We start from the raw sequence: 27,902 nt of genomic DNA on the forward strand, positions 1-27,902 counted from the left end.
TGTTGATCCGTTCCTGGCATGTACAAGTCATTGAGATTTTTGGTAATATCTACCAAAAAAGCTAAGCCACACGCCCATTCAGGATCCATCAATTTGGGTATTAATTTTTCTTGATCGTGTCAAAATAGTGCGATTTCGTTTCGAAGAGAATAAAACCTTTCAAGCCTTGTACCCCGGCTTAGTCAACAAAAGCAATAAAACAGCAAATTTTCGTATTCTTCCTCTATTTCCGTTAACATTATTTAAAATTGGCGGTGGAGGATTCCTCGCGTTGATAAGTTTATTCGCTCAATGTCGAGCGTCAGTATTTCAAGAATATTGATCGTGTTCACATATGCGTGCAGGCAGCATGTTCGTGGCCTTCCACAAAGTCGCCGGCCTTTATCAAGTTCTCTGGTAATATTGTTTTCGCTATTCTTTCTTCCGACATTCGCCCTAAATGACCAGCCCACTTAAGTCTGCCGTATTTTACACGATTCACAATATTTTCATCTTTGTATCCTCTTCTTCTTCTTATTGGCATTACATCCCCACAGTGGGACAGAGCCGCCTCGCAGCTTAGTGTTCATTAAGCACTTCCACAGTTATTAACTGCGAGGTTTCTAAGCCAGGATACCATTTTTGCATTCTCGTATATCATGAGGCTAGCACGATGATACTTTTATGCCCAGGGAAGTCGAGACAATTTCCAATCCGAAAATTGCCTAGACCGGCACCGGGAATCGAACCCAGCCACCCTCAGCATGGTCTTGCTTTGTAACCGCACGGCTAAGGAGGGGCCCCCCTTCTTTGTATACTTGATACAAAGTCATGATTCATGCCTCTGCGACACACACAATTTTCTAGTTTCCCTCCGAGTATTGTATGCAGCACTTTTCGATCGAATACCCCGCCTTTTTAACGTTCATGCTTCATGTCCATGAAGAGCCACTGGTAGAATCAGAGTTTTATATAGAGCAAATTTCGTTTCCGTCTGCATGTTGCAGGACCTAAACTGGCTACGTATTCCGTAGAAGACCCTATTCGTAGCAGCAATATGTCTTTTCACTGCAAGGTAAACGCCATTGTCACATGTCACAAGCATTCCAAGGTAAACAAATTCTTCAACAACTTCAAACACATCCCCATCAAACGCTACCTCAGCACCAGCACCAATAGGTCTTCCTCTATGCTGTACTGTCCAAATGATGGGTTTTCGGAGTAGGATTAGAGATGCTGTTTAGTTGAGAGCCGATAATAAACTGCCGGCGTATGGTAATGTACTGAGACGAGACCTGCAAAGACGCTGCTTCTTTTCTCTTGTTTTGACACTTGTTCTTCTTTTCATCACAGTTGACCATCGAGTTTCAACTGTTTACTTGACTGTTTCACCTAAGCCCCAGGTGGACCCTTCTGAGCACAATAAAAGTGTATCCAATTCACGAAATAGTTAATTCATTTTCATAAGGATTTTTATACCGGGAACAAAACACAGGTTTATTACTGATTATTAACAAGCTAAACGGAAGGTTTGGAATACTCGTTAAAGTAAAAATGTCTTGGTAAAACAAAAATGATGTGGAATATTTTATTTGGGATACCAATACTTTTACTCAAAAAGCTGCTGGTTGCACCTGACAGTTCGTGACAGCAGTTGACTGGCAGCAGCTGAAGTTACATTTTTTCCTCTTTGCAGGTCTCGTCTCAGGTAATGGAACGTACACACGGTCAAGCAGTTCGACCAACATTGACTCCACCTCCCGTTTATTCAAACATCCATAAAGTTTTATCAACAGCGACACGAACAATCAATTTATTCGACCAACAATATCACACACGAACGACCGAAGCACCAATTCGAGCACCAACCATCAAAAATATACGGGGTTTGTGCAACTTCACTACAAATGCTCGAACATGTTCGGCGAACCTTGACTCCACCCCGACAACTCAAACCAAAATCAAACCGTTTTAATTTTTTCCAACCGAGCCGCCAACTGTCAAATGGTTGTTCGAACAACTTCACACACGTTCAAACAAAGCAGGAACCGAAGCGATTTCTTGGGGGCGGAGTCAATGTTCGTCAAACTGCTTGACTGGTGTGTACGTAGCATAATGTATATTCTCAAGAAACCTTTAACATGAGATAGCATGATTCGATGGACTCTAGTTGTCTCTCTCTGAGCTGTCATTTGACAGGATACCTCAGTTCTTTCCTTTCAAGAGATCATTCGCTAAATTCATAACACTGAACAACTTAGATTAGAATTTTGCTTTTGTACTTAACACTAAAAATAATTTTAATAATTTCAAGTCAAAATACTATTTTGAAATTTAGATTCATTATTCTGAGAATGCACCATACACTTTTAATCAATCATATACAAATTCAAGGTCGAACTTTGCCGTTCGTTTTTTTTTTCGAACGCCTAGGCCCTGGCGTAGAATCGAGCGCAGCATCAGGGCGGCTTCTCTTCCGACTGTTCTTCGATGTTGTTTGAATTGAATCTGGCAATCCTTCGTATTCCTCGTCCTCACTGCTAGCCGGCAGCTCACTGTTTCGTTTTTGGAAGGAAAGCGTCAGATTCGGTATCGCAGCTGCTTCATTAGTAACCACTTTTAGCTGATGACGATGCCCCATTAGGCGAACGTTTCCAATTTCCACCTGAAAGGTATTTTTGGAAATTTGTTTTAAAAATGTAGTTTTACACCATCGTGCAAAGTGATGTGGGTTATTGTTTCTGTACCATACCACATCACCTGTCATCAGGTTATATAGAGGGTCATGCATCTGCTTGTTAATTTCAATGTAATCATTCTTGTTATTATGATTAGGCTTTGACAGTAAATGATTTTTATAGTATTTTTTTGGATTAAGCAAATCCATAATTGTCTTAGGGTTAAATGAGAACACTTTCTCCGATGGAAATTTATCATCAAGCGTCAAACAGCTATTCCTGTAATTGAACCAAAACAAATTAACTTGGTCCTCCAAATTCAACTCCAGCATTGCAGGTTCCAATAAGAACTTCTTCAAGACTTCTTTCACTGTTCGTACCAGCCGCTCTGCTTGCCCGTTGCTTGATGGATTATACGGCGGACTTTTTACACGGACAGAAATTTGTTACTATTGAACCAATAATAGCAATTGTTATATTTATATGAATAAAATCATTTGAATTTATGTCGATTATTCTTGTTTGTACAATATTAGTTCATATGGAACAATCATCAATCATAAATATTTTGAAAATAATAAAAACTCTTTTTATTACAAACATCATTTGATTTAATTTTACTTGAAGTTATCTATCTATTTCAAAGACATCAACCACTTATACACGCAGAAAAAAGTATTATAAAAACAATAATATTTAACGTAAAGTCAAACAGAATTTTCCATTGTTTTGGCGGTAATAAGAATTTATTATTGTTTTTAAAATCAAGCTGAAATTGATATTTTTGAAACAAAATGAAAATCTGTTTGAATTCAATGCGCATTTGAAGGATCGAATCTCCACTATCATAGTAACGCAGTAACGTTTTGAATAACTAACAGTAATAAATATTATTGTTTTAACAATATTTTTATTGTTGAATCAATCATTGGGTTTATAGGAAATAGCAGCAATATATTGTTGTTTCAACGTTATCTTTTATTATTTTAATATTATCAATTTCCCACCTTATCGGCCGCGACGATTTGAAATCGTCGCAAAACAAATTGACGCCAAAATCGTCGCCAGCAGAAATGGCCATAAGATCTGTCAAATCAACTGTGAACAAAATTTTATATACTCAATAATCACATTATTTCCCAAAATTGAGCCCAGTTTTCAATGCAGATTGACATTATTTACTTATAAAACTAACATAATTTTAGAATAAAGATGTTGGCGACGATTTTGATAGTGCCTAAAAAATGGTCGGCGCGTTTTGTTACCAAGGAAACAGTCAATACATTAATAATTTAAATATAGTTTTTCTTTCAAATTCATTCGTTTCTCACAATGATCAATTTGTTTAATGTATAATGTTAACATTTTATTAGATATATTTTGTTTGTATTATCTTTTCATTTTCATTTTTTTCGGTATGCAATAATTACAACTGAATATAAATAATAAGCATTTTTCGATGTTGTTCCAGTCAATTACTTGATAGGGTTGAGAAGATCTATTTAGGCAGCATTTCATTTCTGTTCCCATTCGGATTTGTCTAAACGACATGCTGTATAGTGCACATGAAAGGCAACTTATAAAAAATGGAACCGTGAGTGCTGCACAAGAAGATATTTAGCAAAGAACAAAAAGCCTGAAAGAACGAGGTGTTTGGAAACTATAGTTATAGACAAAATGCGATAGATGTCATATTGACTCAGCACGCTCTGTAACAAAAATCCACTCTCTCAAAAATCCACCCACCTCTAATTATACGGCATCTTCGTCTGTCATCTTTCCGTAAAAAGGTCCACATTTTAGAATCAATAGAGTGAAATGTACCATCTATGGCGGGGTGCAGATGGCGGATGGTACGCGGGAGAGGTGAATGAACAACGAGTTGCATCAGCTGTTGGGAGACCCATCCATCGTTCAAACCGCGAAAATCGAACGACTACGGTGTCGGACATTAATCCGATGTAAATGGTTCTTGCCAACGATCCGACGGGCACAAGAAAGCGAGGTGCGCAGCGACCAAGGAAGACGATTTGCGGACCCTCCGTAGAGTGCGTGGTTGGCGACGTGCAACCATGGAACGAGCTGAATGGAGAAGACTTTTATGAACTGCACAGGCCACTCCAGCCTTAGTCTGAAAATAAATAAATAAATTGGATAACGTCACTGTATACCTGCCAGATCTTCAGCTTACATCTCAGTTCTACTGTTGACCGAAAATTCCTTGGTTGGCATCGGAACACAGAGCAGCTGTAGTTTGTTAACGGGGACAGAAGAATCATATAAGTATCTATTGATTTATTTATATAGTAAAACCCTTTTTCAATATATGAAAAGCTACTTACCTATAGCAAAGGTAGTCTTACAATAATGCTGTCCAATGAGCAGCTCGAAGTAGCTCGAAGTTGTTCCTGTCACGCTCATGCCCGTTTGTTGACAAAAAAGAACTAGCAGGACGGGAACAACTTCGAGCTACTTCGAGCTGCTCATTGGACAGCATTATTGTAAGACTACCTTTGCTATAGGTGTCTGGGTTAACTGCAGGTAAAAATAAAATAAATTCTTTTTAAGTTAATAATAACTTTTATTGTTTTAACAATATTTATTATTGAACGTTGTTTATTGAAACAAATATGAATTGAAATTGGATTCATATTCACTTTTATTGTGAAAACAATAATAATCAACATAAATTCAAATGATTTATTTTATTTAAATATAACGATCGTTATTATTAGTTCAATAGTAACAAATTTCTGTCCGTGTACCAGAACGTAACGTAAAAGTAACTCACATAACCTACCCCGATGACAACAACTTCACTCGGTAGAAAATAAACCAAACTAACATTTTTGTCCTGATTTGAAAAACAGTTTTTAAGTTATTTTATTTAAATTTTAATAATATCGCATTACGGTAAGTAGGATTTTGAGGATATAGTATATAGCTGAGACGAGACCTGCAAAGACGCTGCTTCTTTTCTCTTGTTTTGACACTTGTTCTTCTTTTCATCACAGTTGACCATCGAGTTTCAACTGTTTACTTGACTGTTTCACCTAAGCCCCAGGTGGACCCTTCTGAGCACAATAAAAGTGTATCCAATTCACGAAATAGTTAATTCATTTTCATAAGGATTTTTATACCGGGAACAAAACACAGGTTTATTACTGATTATTAACAAGCTAAACGGAAGGTTTGGAATACTCGTTAAAGTAAAAATGTCTTGGTAAAGAAAAATGATGTGGAATATTTTATTTGGGATACCAATACTTTCACTCAAAAAGCTGCTGGTTGCACCTGACAGTTCGTGACAGCAGTTGACTGGCAGCAGCTGAAGTTACATTTTTTCCTCTTTGCAGGTCTCGTCTAAGGTATATAGCATATAGTCTTATTTTTGTAAAATTTCCATTCCCGAACAGCTTCAGCCATTTGTGGTCCGGAACATCTTTAACAGTGACAACCAAACTTTTACAAGTTTTACGTTTTTATAGATTTTTTGGAAAAAGTTTCGTGCGATATCAAGGTGAGAGATACACTCATTGCCATGGGAATAAAATCTATTTGGACCCCCACTATATGGTCGTCCTCAACGATTGTAGATCATTTTGAAAACCCGGAGCAATTCCCACCGCTGCAGTCAACAGTACTGTTTACTTTATACGTCCGGGATTCTAAATCGCACAGAGTCTTGAAGAAGAGACCTATGGATCCAAGTGCTGTATAAGGTGAAGATCGGCTACTACTTAACGAGCAAACTATTCGTGTTGAGCAATTTCATCGGATGAGATGCAATTCCATGGCGATGGCTCGTACTCTGTTAAAAGGAATGATGCAGAAACAACCAAAACAGCAAGACAGCGGAACGGGATGCCAACAGCAGTCATTCAACGAATCAATAAATTAATTAAGGCACACAAATTGCAATAGATTTTCGGGAAGAACAATAAAATGTTAAATATTTCTGAGTAGTCATGTAAATTATAAATTTATTGACAATTTTGAAAACAATTACAATACAATTTATTTTAATAAAAAAAGGCATCGTGATAATAATGAAAATAATTATTAAAACAATAAAAAATTTACGCTATATTCTAAAACCAATCTTATTGAATCAATGAGAGAAATATTGTTGAAACAACAATATTATTATTGTTAGCTATTCCAACGTTACAGCGTTACCTCTATAGCAAAGATTCATACCAAGGAATTCAAACATATTTTCTTATTGTTTCAACAATATGATTTTCTAGAGAATTTTGAAAACAAAAATAATTTCTTGTTACCGCCAAAACAAAGTAAATTTCTGTTTGTCTTTACGTTGAATATTGTTGTTTTTAAAATATTTTTTTCTGCGTGTAGCACATTTATGTCCTGCTTCTTCAAAAATTCAACAAAGGTATGCGAGTTGAATGGAGGACCACCATCAGAGACTAAAACATCAGGTAACCCGAAACGGGCAAAAAATGCTATCAATTTCCTTAAGACTTTACCGCAGTCAGTACCTGTCTTCATCCAATCTATTTCTACCCATTTCGAGTGACTGTCCACAATAAGTGAAAATGTGTGATGTGAATAAGTGAAAATGTGAAATGAAAGAAATCGATGTGTACCCTACTGAACGGCCTTCAGTAGGAATCCATTGAAATTTTTCTGAAGGTTTAATGGGAATTGCCATACTATTATACTCTTCACATCGCTATACATATTTTTCTATATCTTTATTTATTCCAAACCAGTAGATTGTACGCCTGGCCATTTGCTTCATTTTGACCATGCCTGCATGATTGGCATGCATTAGTTTCAACACATTTGCCTGAAGAATCTGTGGTATTACCACTCGCTCTTGATATAAAAGGCACTCGGCCACTATTTCCAAATCGTGTTGGTTCGAAAAAACGTCCACGTACGATTTTCCTGGCCTCTCTGGCCACCCATTTTTCATGTAATACATGATATTTTGAAGAAATACATCCGACTTTGTTACCCTTGCAATCACTTTAAAATCAATTGGAAACTCTTTGTTAAAATTTATGCTTCTTACATGTTCAATATCAAATTCACTAGGTATCGGTTGTTCCAGAGGGAATCTCGAACAAAAATCCACATTCCCCATTTTAGCTGACGGTCTATACTGAGGGTCTGTCTCATTTGGAGATTTTTTTTTTCTTTCTGTTGGGTGATTATCACTGCGACCATTTTTTAGATCTATTGTGATATACCAACCGTTTAATATTTACCTGTTCAAGGTGATAAGTACTATAAGAAGTGACTTTCAACACATGATTTTAGGTATTATCCCAACATGGAAAGATGTGACGTATGAACCGCACCACCTTACATGGCGATAAAGACCATATTTCAGATGGCTGTAAGATACCCTTATCAAAGAACTTGATTCTTCTGTTGATAAGTGCAGCACAACTGCATAATAAATGCTCAGAGGTCTCACAGTCCTCATTACAAAAACGACAAACATCATCTTCGACCTTCTTCATTAGTTTTATATGATATTTCGCCGAGCAATGTCCTGTTATTAAACCTGTATAAGTACACAGATCTTTTTTTGACAAAGCGAGAAGCTTTTGTGTGTTTAACGCATTTGGTGTTAAAAATCTTTTAGCTTGACGGGCTATTGTGGAATTATTCCAGTTCCTATTTATCATCATTTTTTCCATTTTGATAGAGCTTGAGGGGACTCCACAAAATGGCTCTGGTCCTACAAATTGTTGAGATGATCCTGACCTGCCCAACTCATCTGCATTCTCATTTCCATCTATTCCATCTATTTCCATCTATTTGGAGAATTAAACTGAAATCAAACTTAAAAGTGACATTTCAATAATTATCAAATAGCCCTGCTCGCAGAGCAAGATTACTTTTGACAGATATCGAATCATTTTGCATCGATGTCTTATTGGAATTGCTGGGCAGCACCAACCATTTTTATTACCGGGTTATTTGCTAATTTTCGAACTGTCACTTTTAAGTTTAATTCTCCAAATGAGACAGACCCTGAATAGTGAAATCATAGATCGATAATTCCAGAATATATCTTTGTAGCCTTGTCACGTATATAGAATGTTTACCATTTTTTCCAAATATGCCAACCAATGGCTTATGGTCCGTATAATCCGTAAATGCCTGTCCACTGTCCATTATTATATTTATGAATTTTTTTTTACGGTGCATACCAGAGCTAACGCTTCCAGATGCAGTATAGGGTATGATTTCTGAGCATTATTTAATGAGAACGATGTGCAGCTAATTGGCCTTTCCATATTGTCGATTACGACACCTAAACCATATCCCGATGCGTCAGACACAACAATTATTGACTTTTTGGGGTCGTAAAACTCCAAAATATTTGCCCTTAACAATGATCTTTTACTTTCATGAAATGCCTTATTGCAATTATCGTCCCATAGAAACTTCACACCTGTTTTTAATAAATTGTACAGATACGAAAGCTTTGCTGATAAATGAGGAATAAATTTGTTATAATAGTTTATGAGTCCGAGAAATGATTTTAATTCGGCTGAATTTTTGGTCACCTTTGCGTTTTGTATTGTTTCAACTTTCTTTTCGCATAGCAGCAGACCTTTTTCGCTTAAAACATGCCCCAAATAATCTAGTCTAGCAGGAAATGCTATCTCCCACGTTGCAATTATTTTTTCTGCAGACGCAAGAGTTAATTTTCTTCATTTAACAATCTTTCCCTAAGCGACTTTTCGCGAACTCCTGCTAAAATGCGATCCCTTATCGCCAAATCTTTAAAATCACCGAAGGAGCAGAACTCGGCCTGCAGTTTTACCGACAGAACAAAATCCTCAACCGTTTCTTCGGGTTGTTATATACGATTGTTGAATTTCAACCGCTGGATTATGTCAGATTTTGTTTTATCCAACCGTGTACGAAGTTTAGTTATCATGTCCTTATAGGACACTGTAGATAAAGCAGTCGTAGGAAATAGCAGTTTTAATCCATAATACATCACTGGGCCACTGTTACGAGATATGTTCTCTTTGATTTAATTCTTTGAGTAGCCGCACCACTTGCAACTTTCCAATGGAATTCAATACGTCAATTGGATAGAGAAAACAGTTTTAGAATTTCCAATAAGACAGTGTAAATATCCAAAAGAATCAATTGCTAAGTAGAATAAAACACTTTGTATGTCCTTTGTAGTCAGTTTTCCTGAAAGAATCGAAAAGGCCTTTTCGTTTGTTCGCATATAATGGGTGTCAGATGTATTGTTAGGGTGAATAATAAACAAATGAATAAAGCCACGATACCAAAATGGCGTAAATTGTAGCACTGATTGCCAAATTAGCAATACATCAGGTTCACCATTGCTGTTTCACACTAAATTACATCAAACCACAATACCTTAAAATTTTGCAAATATGGTGAAGATTTAACTCGCCGCTCCAAGTGCTTGACTTCTCGAATGATAATCACCACCCCGCAGTATCGTATCCTAAGGCAGTTGCTCCGCTATGGATGGTTTCCCAAATGCCTATCTAATGCTGGACTCGACAATCACTTTTTCTGGGCACAATTAAGTTGTTCCTCGTCGCCAAACTGTACTGCCCAAATGATGGGTTTTCAGAGTAGGATTAGAGATGCTGTTTAGTTGAGAGCCGATAATAAACTGACGGCGTATAGTAGTAGTGCTGTCCAATGAGAGCTTGAAGTAGCTCGAAGTTTCTTCCTGTCCTGCTCATGCCCATTTGTTGACAAAACCGAACGAGCAGGACGGGAACAACTTCGAGCTGGTCATTGGACAGCACTAGTGTATATTCTCAAGAAACCTTTAACATGAGATAGCATGATTCGATGGACGCTAGTTGTCTCTCTCTCTCTCTGAGCTGTCATTTGACAGGATACCTCATATGCCACCTGCCACCATGTACTTTGTCTTGCTAGAGTTAATAGTTAAGCCTATCCTCGCCGTCTCCCTCTTCAATGGGACAATAGCCTCCACTATTGCTCTGCGATCGATTCCAATGATATCGATGTCATCCGCAAAGCCCAGGAGCATATGCGACCGTGTGATGATAGTGCCGTTCCTCTGCACGCCAGATCTCCTAACAGTGCCCTCGATTGCAATGTTGAACAATAAATTCGAAAGTGTATCACCCTGCTTCAATCCGTCTATGGTCACAAACGAGGTTGACACTTCGTCTGCAACCCGAACATTTGATTTCGAGCCATCCAGCGTTGCACGTATCAGTCGAATCAGTTTCGCCGGAAAACCATGTTCAGACATTATCTGCCACACCTAATTTATTTTCTCTGAATCATACGCTGCTTTGAAATCAATGAACAGATGGTGAGTCTGCAAGTTGTACACCCGGAATTTATCAAGGATCATTCGCATGCTGATGTTGTGCCACCTCAAAACCATGTGAAGGAAAAAATCCTAGAACATGATGTGTATTTCGTAAAAACTGCAAAACTCAACTCTATGAGAAAATAGACAAGATAAGAAACTATACGTAACCATCAAAGTACTAAAAACTTAAAAAAGTTCTAAATATTAAAAAAAAATCTGAGATTATCAGAGCATCAATGCAACAAGTTAGATTAAATAAGAAGGAGGTATTTATGCTGCAGGAGTTAGGGGCGCATCAGCATATTTCATCGTTGCACTGGGGAACCCAAAACACCAAATTTTGCCATCCATCGATCGAAAAACTCTTTCTCAATAAACAGAATATCAGTTTCGAGCAGTAATTCATTAGCCGAGACAGAATTCAATCCAATAAATTGACGCAACCGTCTGCAACGTTTGATTCAACTCCAAGCACTTCGTTTAACCCCACATATTGAAACCAATTAAACACTCTAATCAATGTCACCATAACATACAAAGCAAAAACAACAAAAAACTGCTTTTCATCACTGATCAATCGACTACAGTTCCGTTTATTCAATTTCAGTGTCTGGTGACATGTGCTGTACTTTTACTAGCGGCAGCATGCGGGATGCCAATTGGATACTCCGCCGTGCTGCTGCCCCAGCTGTACAACGCCAGCGAACCGCTGTTCATCGACATCGAGATGGGCTCGTGGATCGGTGAGTAGCAATTTCCCAGCGATAATGTCGGTTATATCTGCTGCACGTACGATAGTTACCAAGTGCCAGGAGTAATTGTGAGCCCGCAACGACGATAACATTGACATGGCTCAGCGTGCGATGGCTTGAGTAAGGTCATACTCCCTCGAACGGATCCGAGGGTGATCTCTAATGAGTTGGAGAAAATATGCATTAATTTTGATGTGTACAAATGTGGATACATTCAAATGTGGGTCAAACGCAACCGCGATAAAACCGGAAAGAAGAAGCACGCTGCCCATAATAAAGTCACTGTAGTCTGGCGGATAAAACGACGGGAATCAATTGAATCGTCGTTTTCAAGTTAGATTTTGGTATGAGCATTGTTGAACTTCTACAGTTTTCGTATTACCTGCAAGATCTACAAATGCTTCGATCCCCAACTGAAATCGGATAAAATCGGGTCAAATTCGGCTGTATTTGGATACAGAATCTTCTGTAACACATGAGTTTTATATCAGAAAATACGTATTTTGTCTTTTACTAGAAAACTTTCTTCAATGCTTTGTGAAGAATTAGAATTAGTAGATCTTATAATTTTGTATTTGCGGAGACGTTCATAAAAACTATTTTCTAATTTATATCTGCCGTTACACGAATTTAAATTAAAGTTTATTAACTGGTAATATAACTGGTAGGTAATTCACAAGACGGCTCTGCAAACTACTAAACCAATATCGACAACCGAGAAATTTGTGTTTATTATTTCGTATTTCCTGCACCTGTCTATCTAACTGCACCTGTCTAAGTGACAAGGTTTATAAGCCAGAAAAATAAAAGTTGATTACTTGCTTTTTTGCTCGACTTAAGAGATAATATTGACGAGTGTGTTTTTTAAATCTTTTTTTATCTTTATTAAGGAGACTTTCAGCCCTAGGCTGGCTCGTCTCCGTTTTTTAATCTGATTTTTGACGTTATCCCATAGATAGAGAAGGCCTGAAGTTTTGTATAAGTTTTCGGTATCCATATGTACATATATGCACTTATTTTTTATATGTAACAATAGGATTACTATAGTAAATCACCCTAGTAACATTTTGGTTTTATGATGGTTTTATAACACTCTTGAAGAGTCTTGAAGAGCGTTATCAAACTTAAAATGTTACTTTTGCAATGTTGAGGGTGCTTGAAAGTCCATTATAATTAGTCTATTGATTTAAAAATTGCAAATAAAAATTTTACACTTCCATTATTCGTGTTTTTCTCAAAGAAATAATAAACTTGTAGTACATTGAAAAAAATATGATGGCGTTGATACTTTAGCCCAAACTTAAATGAACAATCGCTCACTTTTAGCAATTGATTGTTTATCTTCGCGATGGATAAACAATTTAACACCTATTCTAAAAGATCAGATAAGAAAATGGGAATCCTGAAATATGTTTCTGATAACCCCACCCAATTAGCACAGCTTCCTTTCCGCGGTAATTGTGGAGATGCAGAGGTATTTTCAATCTCTAGTGACAACAACAGCCACACACTAACATCCCCTTCCTAAGTTAGAGTAAGCTATTCCTGACATTACATGAGTTTGCTTTACCTTCAAAATCAACAGTAATTCACTATGCTTAGGTAATCAAAACTCTCTAGCACCTAGGCATATTCTAGACCAAGTTGAGTTTCGAAATAGTCATTTCCGGTTTAAACGAATTCGCTCGAATGCCAAATAATGAGCCTAAATTAGAACCAAATCAATGGCAATATTTACAATTTCCATACGATAAGCCGAACCGATTGAAACGCGTAGTATAACTGCAATAAATCTTGTAATTCTGTCTTCGCCAGACTATAGTGCCCCCCGCCGGCAAGAGAAGACCTAACGTAAATAAACGCACGACACGCGCGCTCGGCCAAGAACGTTTCCCCCACGAGTTGTATTCTGCGTTTTGAACGCACCAATCAGATGCTGAGGAACACACTCTGGACATCCTCGGTTGAATTGGGTGACTGTCATGGGTCACCATCCTCCTTATCCGTATTTATTCAGTCTCCGAAATTGCAGAAAATGAGATGATTGTTTCTACATGCTTGACGAAAAAAAAAATCTGAATGCTTCCACTAGAGTGGTACAATTTATGACTTCTTTCCTCTCCTATGCCTAAACGGAAACATTCACTATTCTGATTCTGGTACTCCAACATTTTTTAATGAAATTTACTATTTTATCAACTCCTCTACAGATTAAATGCGTCATATAGCGCAATAGATAGATTGGTTTTTAAATGATCCAGTGATATTTGTGGTAATTGAAACCCGTTGGCATTCCGAGTGGAATCCGTTGTAGTAGAAAAAAATAGAAGTTGGAATTCCGAGTGGAATCCGTTGGGATTCCGAGTGGAATCCGTTGGGATTCCGAGTGGAATCCGTTGGGATTCCGAGTGGAATCCGTTGGGATTCCGAGTGGAATCCGTTGGGATTCCGAGTGGAATCCGTTGGGATTCCGAGTGGAATCCGTCGGGATTCCGAGTGGAATCCGTTGGGATTCCGAGTGGAATCCGTTGGGATTCCGAGTGGAATCCGTTGGGATTCCGAGTGGAATCCGTTGGGATTCCGAGTGGAATCCGTTGGGATTCCGAGTGGAATCCGTTGGGATTCCGAGTGGAATCCGTTGGGATTCCGAGTGGAATCCGTTGGGATTCCGAGTGGAATCCGTTGGGATTCCGAGTGGAATCCGTTGGGATTCCGAGTGGAATCCGTTGGAATTCCGAGTGGAATCCGTTGGGATTCCGAGTGGAATCCGTTGGGATTCCGAGTGGAATCCGTTGGGATTCCGAGTGGAATCCGTTGGGATTCCGAGTGGAATCCGTTGGGATTCCGAGTGGAATCCGTTGGAATTCCGAGTGGAACTGCTGGGATTCCGAGTGGAATCCATTCGGATTCCCGAGTGGAATCCATTCGGATCCCGAGTGGAATCCGTTGGGATTCCGAGTGGAATCCGTTGGGATTCCGAGTGGAGCGGCTTGGGGTTCCGGGTGGCATACGTTGGGATTCCGAGTGGCATCCGTTGGGATTCCGAGTGGAATCCGTTGGGATTCCTGAGTGGAATCCGTTGGGATTCCGAATGGAATCCGTTGGGATTTAGTGGAATCCGTTGGGATTCCGAGTGGAATCCGTTGGGATTCCGAGTGGAATCCGTTGGGATTCCGAGTGGAATCCGTTGGGATTCCGAGTGGAATCCGTTGGGATTCCGAGTGGAATCCGTTGGGATTCCGAGTGGAATCCGCTGGGATTCCAAGTGGAATCCGCTGGGATTCCAAGTGGAATCCGCTGGGATTCCAAGTGGAATCCGCTGGGATTCCGAGTGGAATCCGCTGGGATTCCGAGTGGAATCCGCTGGGATTCCGAGTGGAATCCGCTGGGATTCCGAGTGGAATCCGTTGGGATTCCGAGTGGAATCCGTTGGGATTCCGAGTGGAATCCGTTGGGATTCCGAGTGGAATCCGGTCGGATTCCGAGTGGAATCCGTTGGGATTCCGAGTGGAATCCGTTGAGATTCCGAGTGGAATCCGTTGGGATTCCGAGTGGAATCCGTTGGGATTCCGAGTGGAATCCGTTGGGATTCCGAGTGGAATCCGTTGGGATTCCGAGTGGAATCCGTTGGGATTCCGAGTGGAATCCGTTGGGATTCCGAGTGGAATCGTTGGGATTCGAGTGGAACCGCTGGGATTCCGAGTGGAATCCGTTGGGATTCCGAGTGGAATCCGTTGGGATTCCGAGTGGAATCCGTTGGGATTCCGAGTGGAATCCGTTGGGATTCCGAGTGGAATCCGTTGGGATTCCGAGTGGAATCCGTTGGGATTCCGAGTGGAATCCGTTGGGATTCCGAGTGGAATCCGTTGGGATTCCGAGTGGAATCCGTTGGGATTCCGAGTGGAATCCGTTGGGATTCCGAGTGGAATCCGTTGGGATTCCGAGTGGAATCCGTTGGGATTCCGAGTGGAATCCGTTGGGATTCCGAGTGGAATCTGTTGGGATTCCGAGTGGAATCCGTTGGGATTCCGAGTGGAATCCGTTGGGATTCCGAGTGGAATCCGTTGGGATTCCGAGTGGAATCCGTTGGGATTCCGAGTGGAATCCGTTGGGATTCCGAGTGGAATCCGTTGGGATTCCGAGTGGAATCCGTTGGGATTCCGAGTGGAATCCGTTGGGATTCCGAGTGGAATCCGTTGGGATTCCGAGTGGAATCCGTTGGGATTCCGAGTGGAATCCGTTGAGATTCCGAGTGGAATCCGTTGGGATTCCGAGCGGAATCCGTTGGGATTCCGAGCGGAATCCGTTGGGATTCCGAGTGGAATCCGTTGGGATTCCGAGTGGAATCCGTTGGGATTCCGAGTGGAATCCGTTGGGATTCCGAGTGGAATCCGTTGGGATTCCGAGTGGAATCCGTTGGGATTCCGAGTGGAATCCGTTGGGATTCCGAGTGGAATCCGTTGGGATTCTGAGTGGAATCCGTTGGGATTCTGAGTGGAATCCGTTGGGATTCCGAGTGGAATCCGTTGGGATTCCGAGTGGAATCCGTTGGGATTCCGAGTGGAATCCGTTGGGATTCCGAGTGGAATCCGTTGGGATTCCGAGTGGAATCCGTTGGGATTCCGAGTGGAATCCGTTGGGATTCCGAGTGGAATCCGTTGGGATTCCTAATGGAATCCATTGGGATTCCGTGTGGAATCCATTGGGATTCCGTGTGGAATCCGTTGGGATTCCGAGTGGAATCCGTTGGGATTCCGATTGGAATCCGTTGGGATTCCGATTGGAATCCGTTGGGATTCCAATTGGAATCCGTTGGGATTGCGATTGGAATCCGTTGTTGACTCCGAGTACAATTCGTTTGGAATTCGTAGTGGAATCCGTACGCTATTCCAAGAGAAATATGTTTGGGATATCAAGTGGAAATTGTTTGGGATTCTAATGGAATCCTTTTGGGATTCCGAGTGGAATCCGATCGAGATTTTGAGTGGAATCTATTTTGAGTTCTGAGTGGAATCAATTTGTGGTTTTGAGTGGAATCTGTTTGGGATTCCGAGAGATTTTCGTTCGTGGATTTCGAGTGGAAGTCGTTTGGTATTCCGAGTGCAATTCTTTTCGGATTCCGATTGCAACTCGTTTCGGATTCCGAGTGCAATTCGTTTCGGATTCCAACTGAAATCCGTTTGGGATTCCGAATGGAATCCGTTGGGATTCCGAGTGGAATCCGTTGTGATTCCAAGTAGAATCCTTTAAAAATCCGAGTGGTACCGGTTGGGATCGTGGCCAGCCCAAAACTTGTGCGTCGTTATTTTCGACCAGCGTTCTTCTGTTTTGCCATGGAATGGTACAGCGGTAACACCAACTCTATTCTCTAATCCAGTGGCAAGTGACAAAGGCAATCCCCATGTTAGCATGTCACCCATAAGGGCCTCAACTGGCCGACAATCACCAACCTAGAACCAAAATGGAGATCCCAGATTATTGCAGATAGCATAGCAGTAAATAATAACGTTTTTCTCGTTCATTACAGTGGCGTAGCCACGGGGGAGGGGTTTGGACATAAACCCCCACCCCAAGAGACGACATTTTTAGAAAAAAAAAATTTTTGTGTGAAAAAAAAATGTTCAGAACCCCCAACCACCCCCACCCCCACCCCCCACAAATTTTTATGGCTACGCTAGTTCATTATAAAATGTGTTGAGCAGACCGCATCAGAAAGATCAACATAGCACTTAATGTGAAAGAAGCCTATTACAGGGTGTTCAATAAGTTCGAATACACTTTCAAAAAATGTTTTAAAATTTACATTAAATTATTTCTTTTCCAAGTTGCATTTCATTGGAAGTATTGTTTATAAGGAACGTTTGTAACATTTCTTTTGGAATGACCTCTATTTTGTACTTCTTCACGAGCTTTAAACCTTTCTAAAACCCATCGCACGCGGCACGCACGATCTGCATGGGCATTTCCCAATAAACAATTCTAGTGGAATAAGTTAGTATTTCAGTTGAAGAAGCTTATTTTGAATGGAATAAGCTTTTTCTCATCTTCCAATGTTTGTAGGGTTCGTTCCAGATTTTGAGAATTACGTCTTGAACTGGTCCAAGTTACTTACCTTGTATTCGTACAGCTTTAACCTAATAAAGGACCATACAAAAAAGCTAAGAGGGTTCAAATCCGGGAAGCTGGGAGGTCGCAATGTTTTGTCCAAAAAGTCGATGAAATTGTCCCCATATTAGGCTAAAATCGCAATTTCCGTGTATAAAGGGTTATCGTCCTATTGGAACACGTAGGGCTCAACTCCGTTATAGCACCGGGCCACTGGGGGCATCAATCGTCCCCAAAACCTCAGTTTTGTACTACACCGCAATGATTTTGACATTCAAAAACGGCTATTTATAATGCCCCAATCCATTTTCAACGCGCGTGATAAACGAACAACAAGTGACATAATGTCAACACCACACACATCCGATAGCGTATATATACCGCTAACGCTGTCACCAATACTAATACAGGATATGTACATTGGGCTTACAAACACAATGTTAAAACATTTGTATTCGAACTTATTGAACACCCTGTATTTCTATTAATCTATAAATTATATTTGTTTGCTGTCGTTTCTATGCATTACCACTGTTTCTGAAAATAAAAACTCTATTCTGATTTTTATCCAATCGCGCATCCACCTTATTGGAGCGGGCGATTTCTGAGGAGACCAAATATAAATGATTTATTGTTCTTGTGTTTGAATTTTGTAATTCTGATTACTAGGAGCCGCCCTATACAACTTGAAATGTGCTGAGCACAGAATAATTTAGATTCAAAAACCTCATATATGAATCAGGCGATCATACATATTCATTTTAGGGAATTCTTTTTGTTATCTTGAATTAGTGCTTGAACTCAATGAGTCGTGAAATCTTACCTCATCTAGATGGTAATTTTGAATGAATGTTTTGATTCTTCAAGTCGTTCTGCTAAGCTGAGTCTAGGCATGAAACACTAATAACGATCTTACTGTTGAAATAGAAATACGTAGGGCAAAAGATCCAATAGTGGAGGAACTAAGCACTTTCCAACACTAATTTCTCTATAACACCTAATCCAGACTTCATTTCCCTTACCTTGAGAGTGCATCCGAAAGCTCATTATCTCTATTTTATCCGAAGCGTGTCATAATTTCATCAAAATCCTTTATTGTTACCTAAAATCAATCCTCCAATTATTGGTACAGTGTTCCAATAGTTGCGGTATTTTGTTATTCGTGTTCCTATAGTTGCGAAACCCATAGGATTTATTATACGGGATTCGCAAATATTGGAACACTACCGCAACTATTGGTGCAAGGGAAAGAAAAAAATTAAGTAATTTGAAGATACTTTACCAGTTTAAATGAAATTTCAATGTTATTTTTGTTTCCATCGTGTTATGACAGGTCGACTAATTGATCGGTAATGTGGGTTACTGCGTTTAATTTTTAAATTCCCTGCAAACCGTACTACCGCAACTATAGGAACACCCACGACTATCGGAACTGTTACCCTATCTGTTTCTGTAAAGTTATCAGCTCAAGCGTTAACGTTAATATCTTCGGATACTACTAGGTTGGTAAGCTCAGAAATTATTTTCAACAATTTGTAATGCAAGATATTCTTCTCGATAAAGTAAAGTAGCGCATTATTTTTTCCCAAGCTCGTCTGATTGTTTATTATAAAATATATAAAATGCCTCTACAGTGGTTGTTGAAGGTGAAATTGATGATGCAACGGTTCTACGAAACGCAATAGCATTCTGCCGAAATAGTGACTAAAACCAATCTGATTCCTGCAACCTTTTTCTTCCTATTTATTTCAGCCAGCGTGCACAGCCTGGCCGCTCCGGTCGGCTCGTTTGCTTCCGGTCCCATCATGGACCGTTGGGGCCGCAAGCCGGCACTCATGATTGCGATTGTGCCCCTCTTTCTCGGATGGATCTTCCTTGCGACGGCATCATCCCATTTCCTGATTTTGGTTGGACGCATGGTTGCCGGCACCGCCGTTGGATTGATTGGCGCCCCCTCACAGGTGCGTACATATAATTCGATATCGCAGGAACATCCCACGCGAGCTACGGACTCAAAAGGGGAGTTTCCGATTAATTTCCATAACAAACAGCCGGCTAGTCAGTTGCGGATATAATTCCGTTGTACGTTTCTTTTGTCATGCTATTAACATCATCGTGTAGGTCCGCTCAGCAGAGCCAACGAACGACCTTGCCAGACAGTTATCCGATCTAAAAAGATGACAATTTGACGACGCTGGAAGCTCCGCGAGAGCGAGCATCTGTTCACGTTCGCCTGTTTTCAAGATCAGAAAGATGCCACTTTCCATATTCTATTAAGCTTGTCTTTCTGAGGGGTAATATGGGGATGGTCATTTTGGCTTCGACTAGAACCATTTTACGATAATACTATAATATATTGAAAGTATTATTGTGTATATTTCACAGTTAATATTAATCGTAAATTATTCATAATCATTTAGTTTTCGTATATTTATACATTCTTCTTGAGACCAAAGAAAGATTTGCATTGTTCAAATGCAAAGGTGACTTCCGTACGTTTGTTAGCATATGAAAAAAACGCCTTGCATCCTCTCGACTCGAATCTCGAGTGAGAGATCGAGTGAAAAGTGAGAAATTAGGAGTGAGAAGAGGTATGTCTCAATCCTCATTCCTGATTTCTCACTTCTCACTGTGAAAGTTAGAAATGAGGAGTGGGAAGTGAGACGTAAGTAGTGAGTGAATATTTATCGAGTAGATATCATAGAAAAGGAAACAAGTCTCCGCAAATTCGAAGATTTCATGCACTGCACAATGGGGAAAATGTTGCATGTTTCGGGCAAAATTCAATAACTCAAAGGGCCGCTGAACGAAAATTGTGACCAAGAACTATTCTTGAACAAAATTTTCTCAGGAATCGAATGGAGGTAATTTCGGATCCAGCACGTCATTCCCAATAGGACTTTTTGGACGTTTTCCCCCAACTTCCCCCAGAACTTTGGTATTATGAACGGAATGCAGCCGTTATAAACAGTTTACGGCATATTTCTGATTGAATCTGAATGATTAGAATATTGTTGGGTAAGCGCAGTGTTGTTTTATCTGGAGAGTATGTTAGTTTATGGGGAATATGGGGTAAAAGAGTCTCATATATTATAGGGGAACTGTACCGGTTTTGGCCATGTTCCTAATTTGGCCAATTTTGCGAATAACTCCAAAAATAAAGCCACTCGCAAGGATTTTATTAGTTCCAACAAGAGATATATCCTCACGCTTCAACGCTGCTTTGAACTGATCGATTATTTTGAGAAAATATGTATTTCTTAGGGTTGGCCAAATTAGGCACTAAGTTGAGGGTTGAGGGTTGAGGGTTGAGCTTATAACGGCTGCATTCCGTTCATAATACCAAAGTTCGGGGGAAGTTGGGGAAAACGCCCAAAATTCCTATTAGGAATGGCCTGTCGGATCCGAAATTACCTCCATTCGATTCCTGAGAAAATTTTGTTCAAGAATAGTTCTTGGTCACAATTTTTGTTCAGCGGCCCTTTGAGTTATTGAATTTTGCCCGAAACATACAACATTTTCCCCATTGTGCACTGTTGGAGCTAAGCTGGGGCAGCATGGCGCATATGGCTCACCAAAACGAATATTTTCCGCCAATATACACCAAAATTGTTTTGAAAAAAACTCAAAGGTTCAGCCCAATCGGGTTGTACGCAAAGGTGACGTTGAACTACGTAGCTGTATGTAATCTACAGGTTTTCGACTATTCTTTGCGATGAGACCAAAGCAAGCGTTTTTCAAGCCCAGCCTGAATCTTCTTTCGATGTGATGTATATAATTTTTGGACCAACATTTGAAAATTAAGATAACAATAAAATTTTCAAATAATCGAGGATGAACAACACTCTCAAGCATTCACATATCCAAATTATCAATTGATAAAAACACGCTAGAGAGTCAGAATCGTTCGATAATTGTATCTCGATTCGAAGCATTGGTAACAATGCCAAACATCCGTTTGGACTTCATTGTTGACATTAAGTTGGTATTAATTAGATTTATATTACTTTAAATGATAATCAATTACACAATTAGAAAAGCACAAGCTTGGCTGATAGTGTACAGCTGCAACCATCACCGACGCAAACTGCTACAGAGACTCACCACTAGGGTGGCTCAAATTAGTATGGGAAAAACTTTGTTCAATTTTTTTGATGGGCCGCCCTCTTATTCGGTTCTATTTGATGTCCTGATGCTCTGGACAAAATTTCAGCCAAATCGGTCAACGTTTGGGCGGTGCTAAACTCGTTGGAAGTTTATATGGAAAAATGTATGCAGAAACATCCAAAAACAGTAAATTGCAGCTGGACTACACAACTTACGATGAAGAACTATGATACTCATTCAGATCTTGGAGAATTTTATACAGAATGTTATGCAGAAAACCGCGAGAAGATTCGAGTTTGCCCGGCTAAGTTATTAACATTTCTCTGCAGTGGGGTTTGAGCAAATTTCGTTTCTTTTACCTTTGAAAAGAAATAAATTCACCCCTACAACACTCCAGTAAAATGCTAATATCTTTGCGTAATAAACTCTAATCTTCTCGCGGTTTTCAGCATAACATTCTGTATTTTATTTTACAAGAACTGAATGAGTATCATGGTTCTTAATCGTAAACTGTGCCGTCCAACTGCAAATCACTGTTTTTGGATGTTTCTGCATACATTTTTCCATATAAACTTCCAACGAGTTTAGCACTGCCCAAACGTTGACCGATTTGACTGAAATTTTGTCCAGAGCATCAGGGCATCAAATAGAACCGAATAAGCGGGCGGCCCATCAACAAATTTGAAAAAGTGTTTTTTGAGCCACCCTACTCACCACCCAACGCTAAGTCAGTCTAAGCCCCTGGTGGCTCATTACAGAAAAACCCATTGCTAAAGCTGGGCAGTCAACGGCGTTATTGATAATAATTATTATTCCTTCACTTGAATTGCGTCAGACTTAGCGTTTACTCCGGCAGACACCTACGAATCAGCAAAAACGCATTCACTGCAGCAGCGAAGAAGATTCCGAGCCCCTCTACTGCATCAACAGACGTAAGCAAGAAGCTATCGTCAAATGCCCCCAAGCTTTCCAAGGAAAACGCACGTTTAAGTTAGCATAAACGAACTGCACCAGCTAAAAGCCCTGTAATGGCGGACATAAAAAAAACTTTCAATGAATAACTAAAGAAATGCTGATAAATTACTAAGTTGAAAAGCAGGCCAAGTTCTAGTTGGAATTTAGTGCTATGGAATAAAAAGCTTGCGATGTACTTACGAGACAGATTCACCGAAACCAAGTGCTTAACTGTTAGCAAGTTTTTAATGGTAAATATTATCATACATAGATATTGTAACACACTAGAGTCGGTTTTTACGCGGAAGATATGGGCCGCGTAAATTAAAACAACGTAAAAAACCGCGTAAATCCCAAAGTATGTCTGAAGGAACCGCGGAAATCCAGAAACTCGCGTGAATAAAAAATTGCATAAAAACGATTCCTGTAAAAATAACCGCGTAACAAACGGTGTTCATCGGGTATGAAGCGTTGACTCTTCCTTGATCGAATGGTCCAAGAAAATTGAAAATCCATCGAGAAACGGCTGAGATATTAACGATCAAAGTCTATCATATTTTCGTGACGATTTTCAATTTTTTGCAATCGTAAAGTGTACCCTAATATAGAAAAGACAGACGTAGTTCTACGTCAAAAAACTAATTTTCCAAGAATTTCTTAGAATTTTCAGAAAATAACCTGAAATCTGAAATCTATTTTGGGACAAGATATTTAAAAGAATAATTCCTAAGGAATTATTAAAAGAATCCTCGGACGAATTTCCAATGGATTTGTCAAACAAATTTCTATTGGAATTTTTATATACATTTTTAGGTTTCTACAAGAATTCCTTCTGGAACATCTGAAGGAATTCTCTCGGGAATTCTGTCAGGAATTTCTCCTGGAAGTCCTTCGAAAATTTACACAGCAGTAAAACAAAACTCTGTTTTGAATTAAGACATGCTTAAAAACCAAAAATATCGGTATTTTAGTCGATCCATCATCATACTTCTTCGTGCAAAGTTTCTTCAGAAATTCATCCAGGATTTTTTTCGATTTTTTTTTTAATTCTTCAAACTTTCCTTCTTAATTAGAAATTCTAATTCTAATTTTTCCCGGGCATCAACTTCCCGCAAAACGAGAAATACAATCGAAATTTCCCAGGATTTCCCGGGATCCCGGCAGAAGTGAGAAAAGAGGAGTGATTGTTTGATTGAGACGTTTCACTTCCCACCGCTCATTTCTCACTTTTTACAGTGAGAAGTCAGAAATGAGGAATGAGAATTGAGACATCCCTCTTCTCACTCCTAATTTCTCACAATTTTCAAATGACCCCTTCGGCCAAATTACCCTTTCGGTCAAACGACCCTTTCGGCAGCCATTTGGCCGAATGCCACTAGGCCGGAAAAACCATTAGGCCGAAACCTATCTGGCCGAAAGGGTCATTTGGCCAAAAGGGTCATTTGGCCAAAAGGGTCACTTAGCCATTTTTGGCTGATGCAGATGTGGTCGATTTGATTTTCTGTAAGGCCGTCACGGGAGACCCAAGTGACCTTGTGTACCGGTCGATTAGGGAAGAGCGATCCCCTGATCACCATGTCGTTATTACCACAAAAAAAGCTCACCGTTTTCGCTCATTTCTCCGAGACCATGGCGTCCCATAATGCGCTCATGGCTCGAGTTTTCGGATCCGATCTTCGCATTGAAGTCGCCCATACAGATCTTGACATCACCCTTCGGAATTCTATCTACGACGGCATTGAGTTGACTGTAGAAGTTCTCTTTGTCTTGCAGATCGGCAGCATCGGTTGGCGCATAAAATTGGATTATAGTAAGGTTTCGGACCCGTGTTCTAAATCTGGCAACGATTATCCTTTCACTTATAGGTTCCCACTTCATAAGCGCAGAGCGCTTAGTAGGAAGCCAACTCCGCGATGCCGGGGAGCGTGTTCACCTCGTAAACCAGAGTATAGCAGAACTTGTCCCGACGGCGTTCTGTGTTCTCCAAAGTTTGACCAACGGACTTCACTCAGTCCCAGGATCTCAAGCCCAGTCCCAGGATCTTAACCCTGCTAGACTAGGGTTAAAACGTTCCATGTTCCTATTCGTGTCCGTTGTTTCGCGCTAAGAGTCGTCGCCGTATAATCAGTCCGTATTCTTTCATCATCGGATTCTCGAACAAATTGATGTTTCGGGAACAGTAGATTGTTGGCCCAAGGTCCCCTATCCACCGGGATGGGGCTGCCATCTTAGGTATAGCTTCCGGGGAATAGCATTTCATACTCAGCCGCTGGATGCCTGATGTCAACTCACCATTTCGTAGCCCATGCTGAGAATGGAGAAGTAAAAAATGTTATAGATCTATAGTGCAATTATGTTACAATTGCGAAAAGGCAAATCAGTTGTGAAGTGAAAGTGAAGAAGCCAAAAGTTTATAAAAACGATGGAATCGTATGTAGCATCCATATTCCAGAAGTAATTTACGATGACAAACGGAAACGATGAACAAGATAGATCGTCAACAAACATTATTATGTTCATACTCTGACAAACGTTTTTCTTTTTCAACAATTGAACAATCCTAGGCATCGACACCGCGATCGTCTCAAGAGAGCGATAATGTCCCAATTATATCGAATCGACGTAACATCGCGTCGACTCGTTTTCAAAAGGAAGCTCTTGCGTGTCTGAATGACTACATCGCTAACCCGAGAGTAGCCGCTAGTAAACCGAATTCGGATCTAGGTGGTTTGAGTACGAACCACGACTGCTGGAAGGTTAAACAGTTCCTCCTTTGGGTTGTTCTACGGCAACACATCAAGTTATCGCCCGCACATCCAGGAACTCGTTTTCGCGTGGATTTTGATTTATTTGCGCACTTTACCGAATGAATAACTTGCTTTCTTCTTTTCTTTTTTTCTCCTTTTATGTCTGAATATGAATGCATGCAAAAGAATCAGGAGAAAGGGGGTTTTGTATGAGTAATTTATTAGTGAGAACGACCGTGAACCCTGCACTTGATCGCAAATTATCCGATTGAGAAGCTCATCTCGGTTTTCAATTCTAATGCGACACAGAAGATATTTTTTGCGATTCATGCTCAGCTCGTTCATACATGTGTCCTCAAGTATGCCCCACATTAAATGCCGCAGGTTTCAAATACACGGTATACAAGGGGGTGACCTTATTGCTATTAGCATTACAGTGGGAGTAGTTGAGTGGGAAAACACAAACTTCAGCCAATCAAGTGAAATCAAGGTTTTTCTGAATCGTTTTGGGACCTCAATCAACTGTGCAGAAGAGAGGCTCGATTGGTTGGGTCCCCGCTTTCCACATCGCGTTTAGTCGGAATAGGTTGGATCCGCCGTAGGTAGATCGAGTAGATTGCGACTAAATAGCTGTTTAAAATCGTCGAGGCACCAGTCGCTTCCAAGTGGAGGCTGGTTATGCTGGCGATAAGACTAAGGAGTGGTGCTTAACAGCACAACAGGCCTACTACTTCGAAGTAATACTCAATGGTCGTGCCGAAAGAGTTCAGCTATAAAGACTCAAGGAAGAATTAGATCAGGGCTGCCCAACGTACGGCCCGCGGGCCGGATGCGGCCCTCGGCTCCATTTTTTGTGGCCCGCGCGCTGTAGCAGAAAATACTTCATAACCGGCCCACAAGCTTCTCGGCTGGGGAAGCTTCTTTTTAACATTCATTATTAGGATATTACTGGTTTTTTTAAAATAATATCTTGCAATCGAGGCCTTTACTTTTATTGTGTTCCAATAATTCCAATAATAAAATTGAAACAAAAAATAACTTTTTGCAATTCCTGATCATAATACCTGGTTTACAGTTGTCATTTGAGTGATAAAACGGCCTACTTTTCCATACCAACAGAATGGGTGCTTTAATGAACATTATGCAACTCAAATGGGTTGCATAAAATCCATTATAGAACTCATTTGGGTGCTTTAATGAAAAACCACCATTATAACAGTAGTTACATGACCACATTTTGCTCAATCAGCTTGGGTGAGTGTTCAAATAGTGTATTCTCCGTGTCACATAATAAATTAAATAATGTGATGGGCATGACATCAAATTCTTCAAAGGCAGGTTTTTCTATCGCTTCATGGTCTATCGAGCATACAATGTGGCACGATAACATGGAATATGTTTGTTTCCTGCAGCACCATGATATTTTGGCAAGATTGATCATGTAAATTGTACCATTTTGGTACGAATTTATCATATTAAAGCCTATTTTTCGTCATTGCAGAAAATAGCGTGTGCAACTCGTTGCAAAACTCGATTTTTTAAGCACTCGTTTTATTTATCCAACTCGGCAAGCCTCGTTGGATAAACGTACAACTCGTGCTGAAAAAATCATCTTTTTGCAACTAGTTGCACAAACTACTATTTTAGATATTTTGAAATGCTACAGTGGGTCACTAAGTGAAATGAAAGGTTGATGTATGGAACATCGCGTTTTAACGTTGAACAAAGGAATGCTGGTTTGCTTATTTTGTTTGGAAAGTGTTGCTATGTTGCAGGAATATGATCTGAAACGACATTACAAAACCAAGCATTCTACAAAATACGAGATTTAGACTAAATCAGAAAGAAAACGAATGTTAAGAGAGCTTCAAAAATAAGGCGCATATTTAATTCAATTTCCATAATTAACTCAAATTATCGGTGGAACAGTCAGTGGATTATCGAAGCAACAAACTCTCTTCACTCTGACAAACACAAAACCGGGAGTACCGGCCAGTTTTGCTGTTAGTGAGATTTTGGCCGGATGTTGGTGTCAGGTACCCGATCGAATAAAGATCGGTACAAGGAAGCAAGAGCAGCCGAAAAACGAACCCACCGCAGGAAGAAAAAAGAGTACGAAGAACAAGTTATTAGTGAGGCGCAGGAAAAAATGGAACAAAACGATATGCGGAGGTTTTATGCGTCTGTCAATAGCGTGCGGAGAAAGACAGCGCCATCTCCCGTCATGTGCAACGACCAACAAGGG

The 27,902-nt window shown here is 40.0% G+C and overlaps 1 protein-coding gene and 2 long non-coding RNA genes across 4 annotated transcripts in view; 2 read left to right on the forward strand and 1 right to left on the reverse strand.

The window, feature by feature from the left end:
- Window positions 1-27,902, forward strand: part of LOC134222419 (facilitated trehalose transporter Tret1-like) — a 47,190-nt gene that overhangs the window by 10,114 nt on the left and 9,174 nt on the right. Inside the window, exons 3-4 of the mRNA XM_062701569.1 lie at window positions 11,600-11,735; window positions 19,602-19,810. Of these exons, the coding sequence (XP_062557553.1) occupies window positions 11,600-11,735; window positions 19,602-19,810 (345 nt within the window). The remainder of the gene's footprint in view (window positions 1-11,599; window positions 11,736-19,601; window positions 19,811-27,902) is intronic.
- Window positions 3,998-5,059, reverse strand: LOC134222415 (uncharacterized). Of its 2 annotated transcripts, none has more exons than XR_009982418.1 (4): window positions 5,000-5,059; window positions 4,849-4,904; window positions 4,404-4,788; window positions 3,998-4,293 (listed from the first exon to the last, which is right to left on the reverse strand). It is a non-coding gene; the product is annotated as an uncharacterized LOC134222415 (long non-coding RNA). The 2 variants fall into 2 exon arrangements; XR_009982419.1 differs by having other exon boundaries at window positions 4,849-4,944; window positions 5,000-5,024.
- LOC134222418 (uncharacterized) lies at window positions 5,539-7,347 on the forward strand. The gene is made up of 3 exons (XR_009982420.1): window positions 5,539-5,570; window positions 6,074-6,177; window positions 6,254-7,347. It is a non-coding gene; the product is annotated as an uncharacterized LOC134222418 (long non-coding RNA).

The sequence above is a fragment of the Armigeres subalbatus genome, chromosome 3 (genome assembly GCF_024139115.2).
Source record: "Armigeres subalbatus isolate Guangzhou_Male chromosome 3, GZ_Asu_2, whole genome shotgun sequence".
Classification (NCBI taxonomy): Eukaryota; Metazoa; Arthropoda; class Insecta; order Diptera; family Culicidae; genus Armigeres; species Armigeres subalbatus.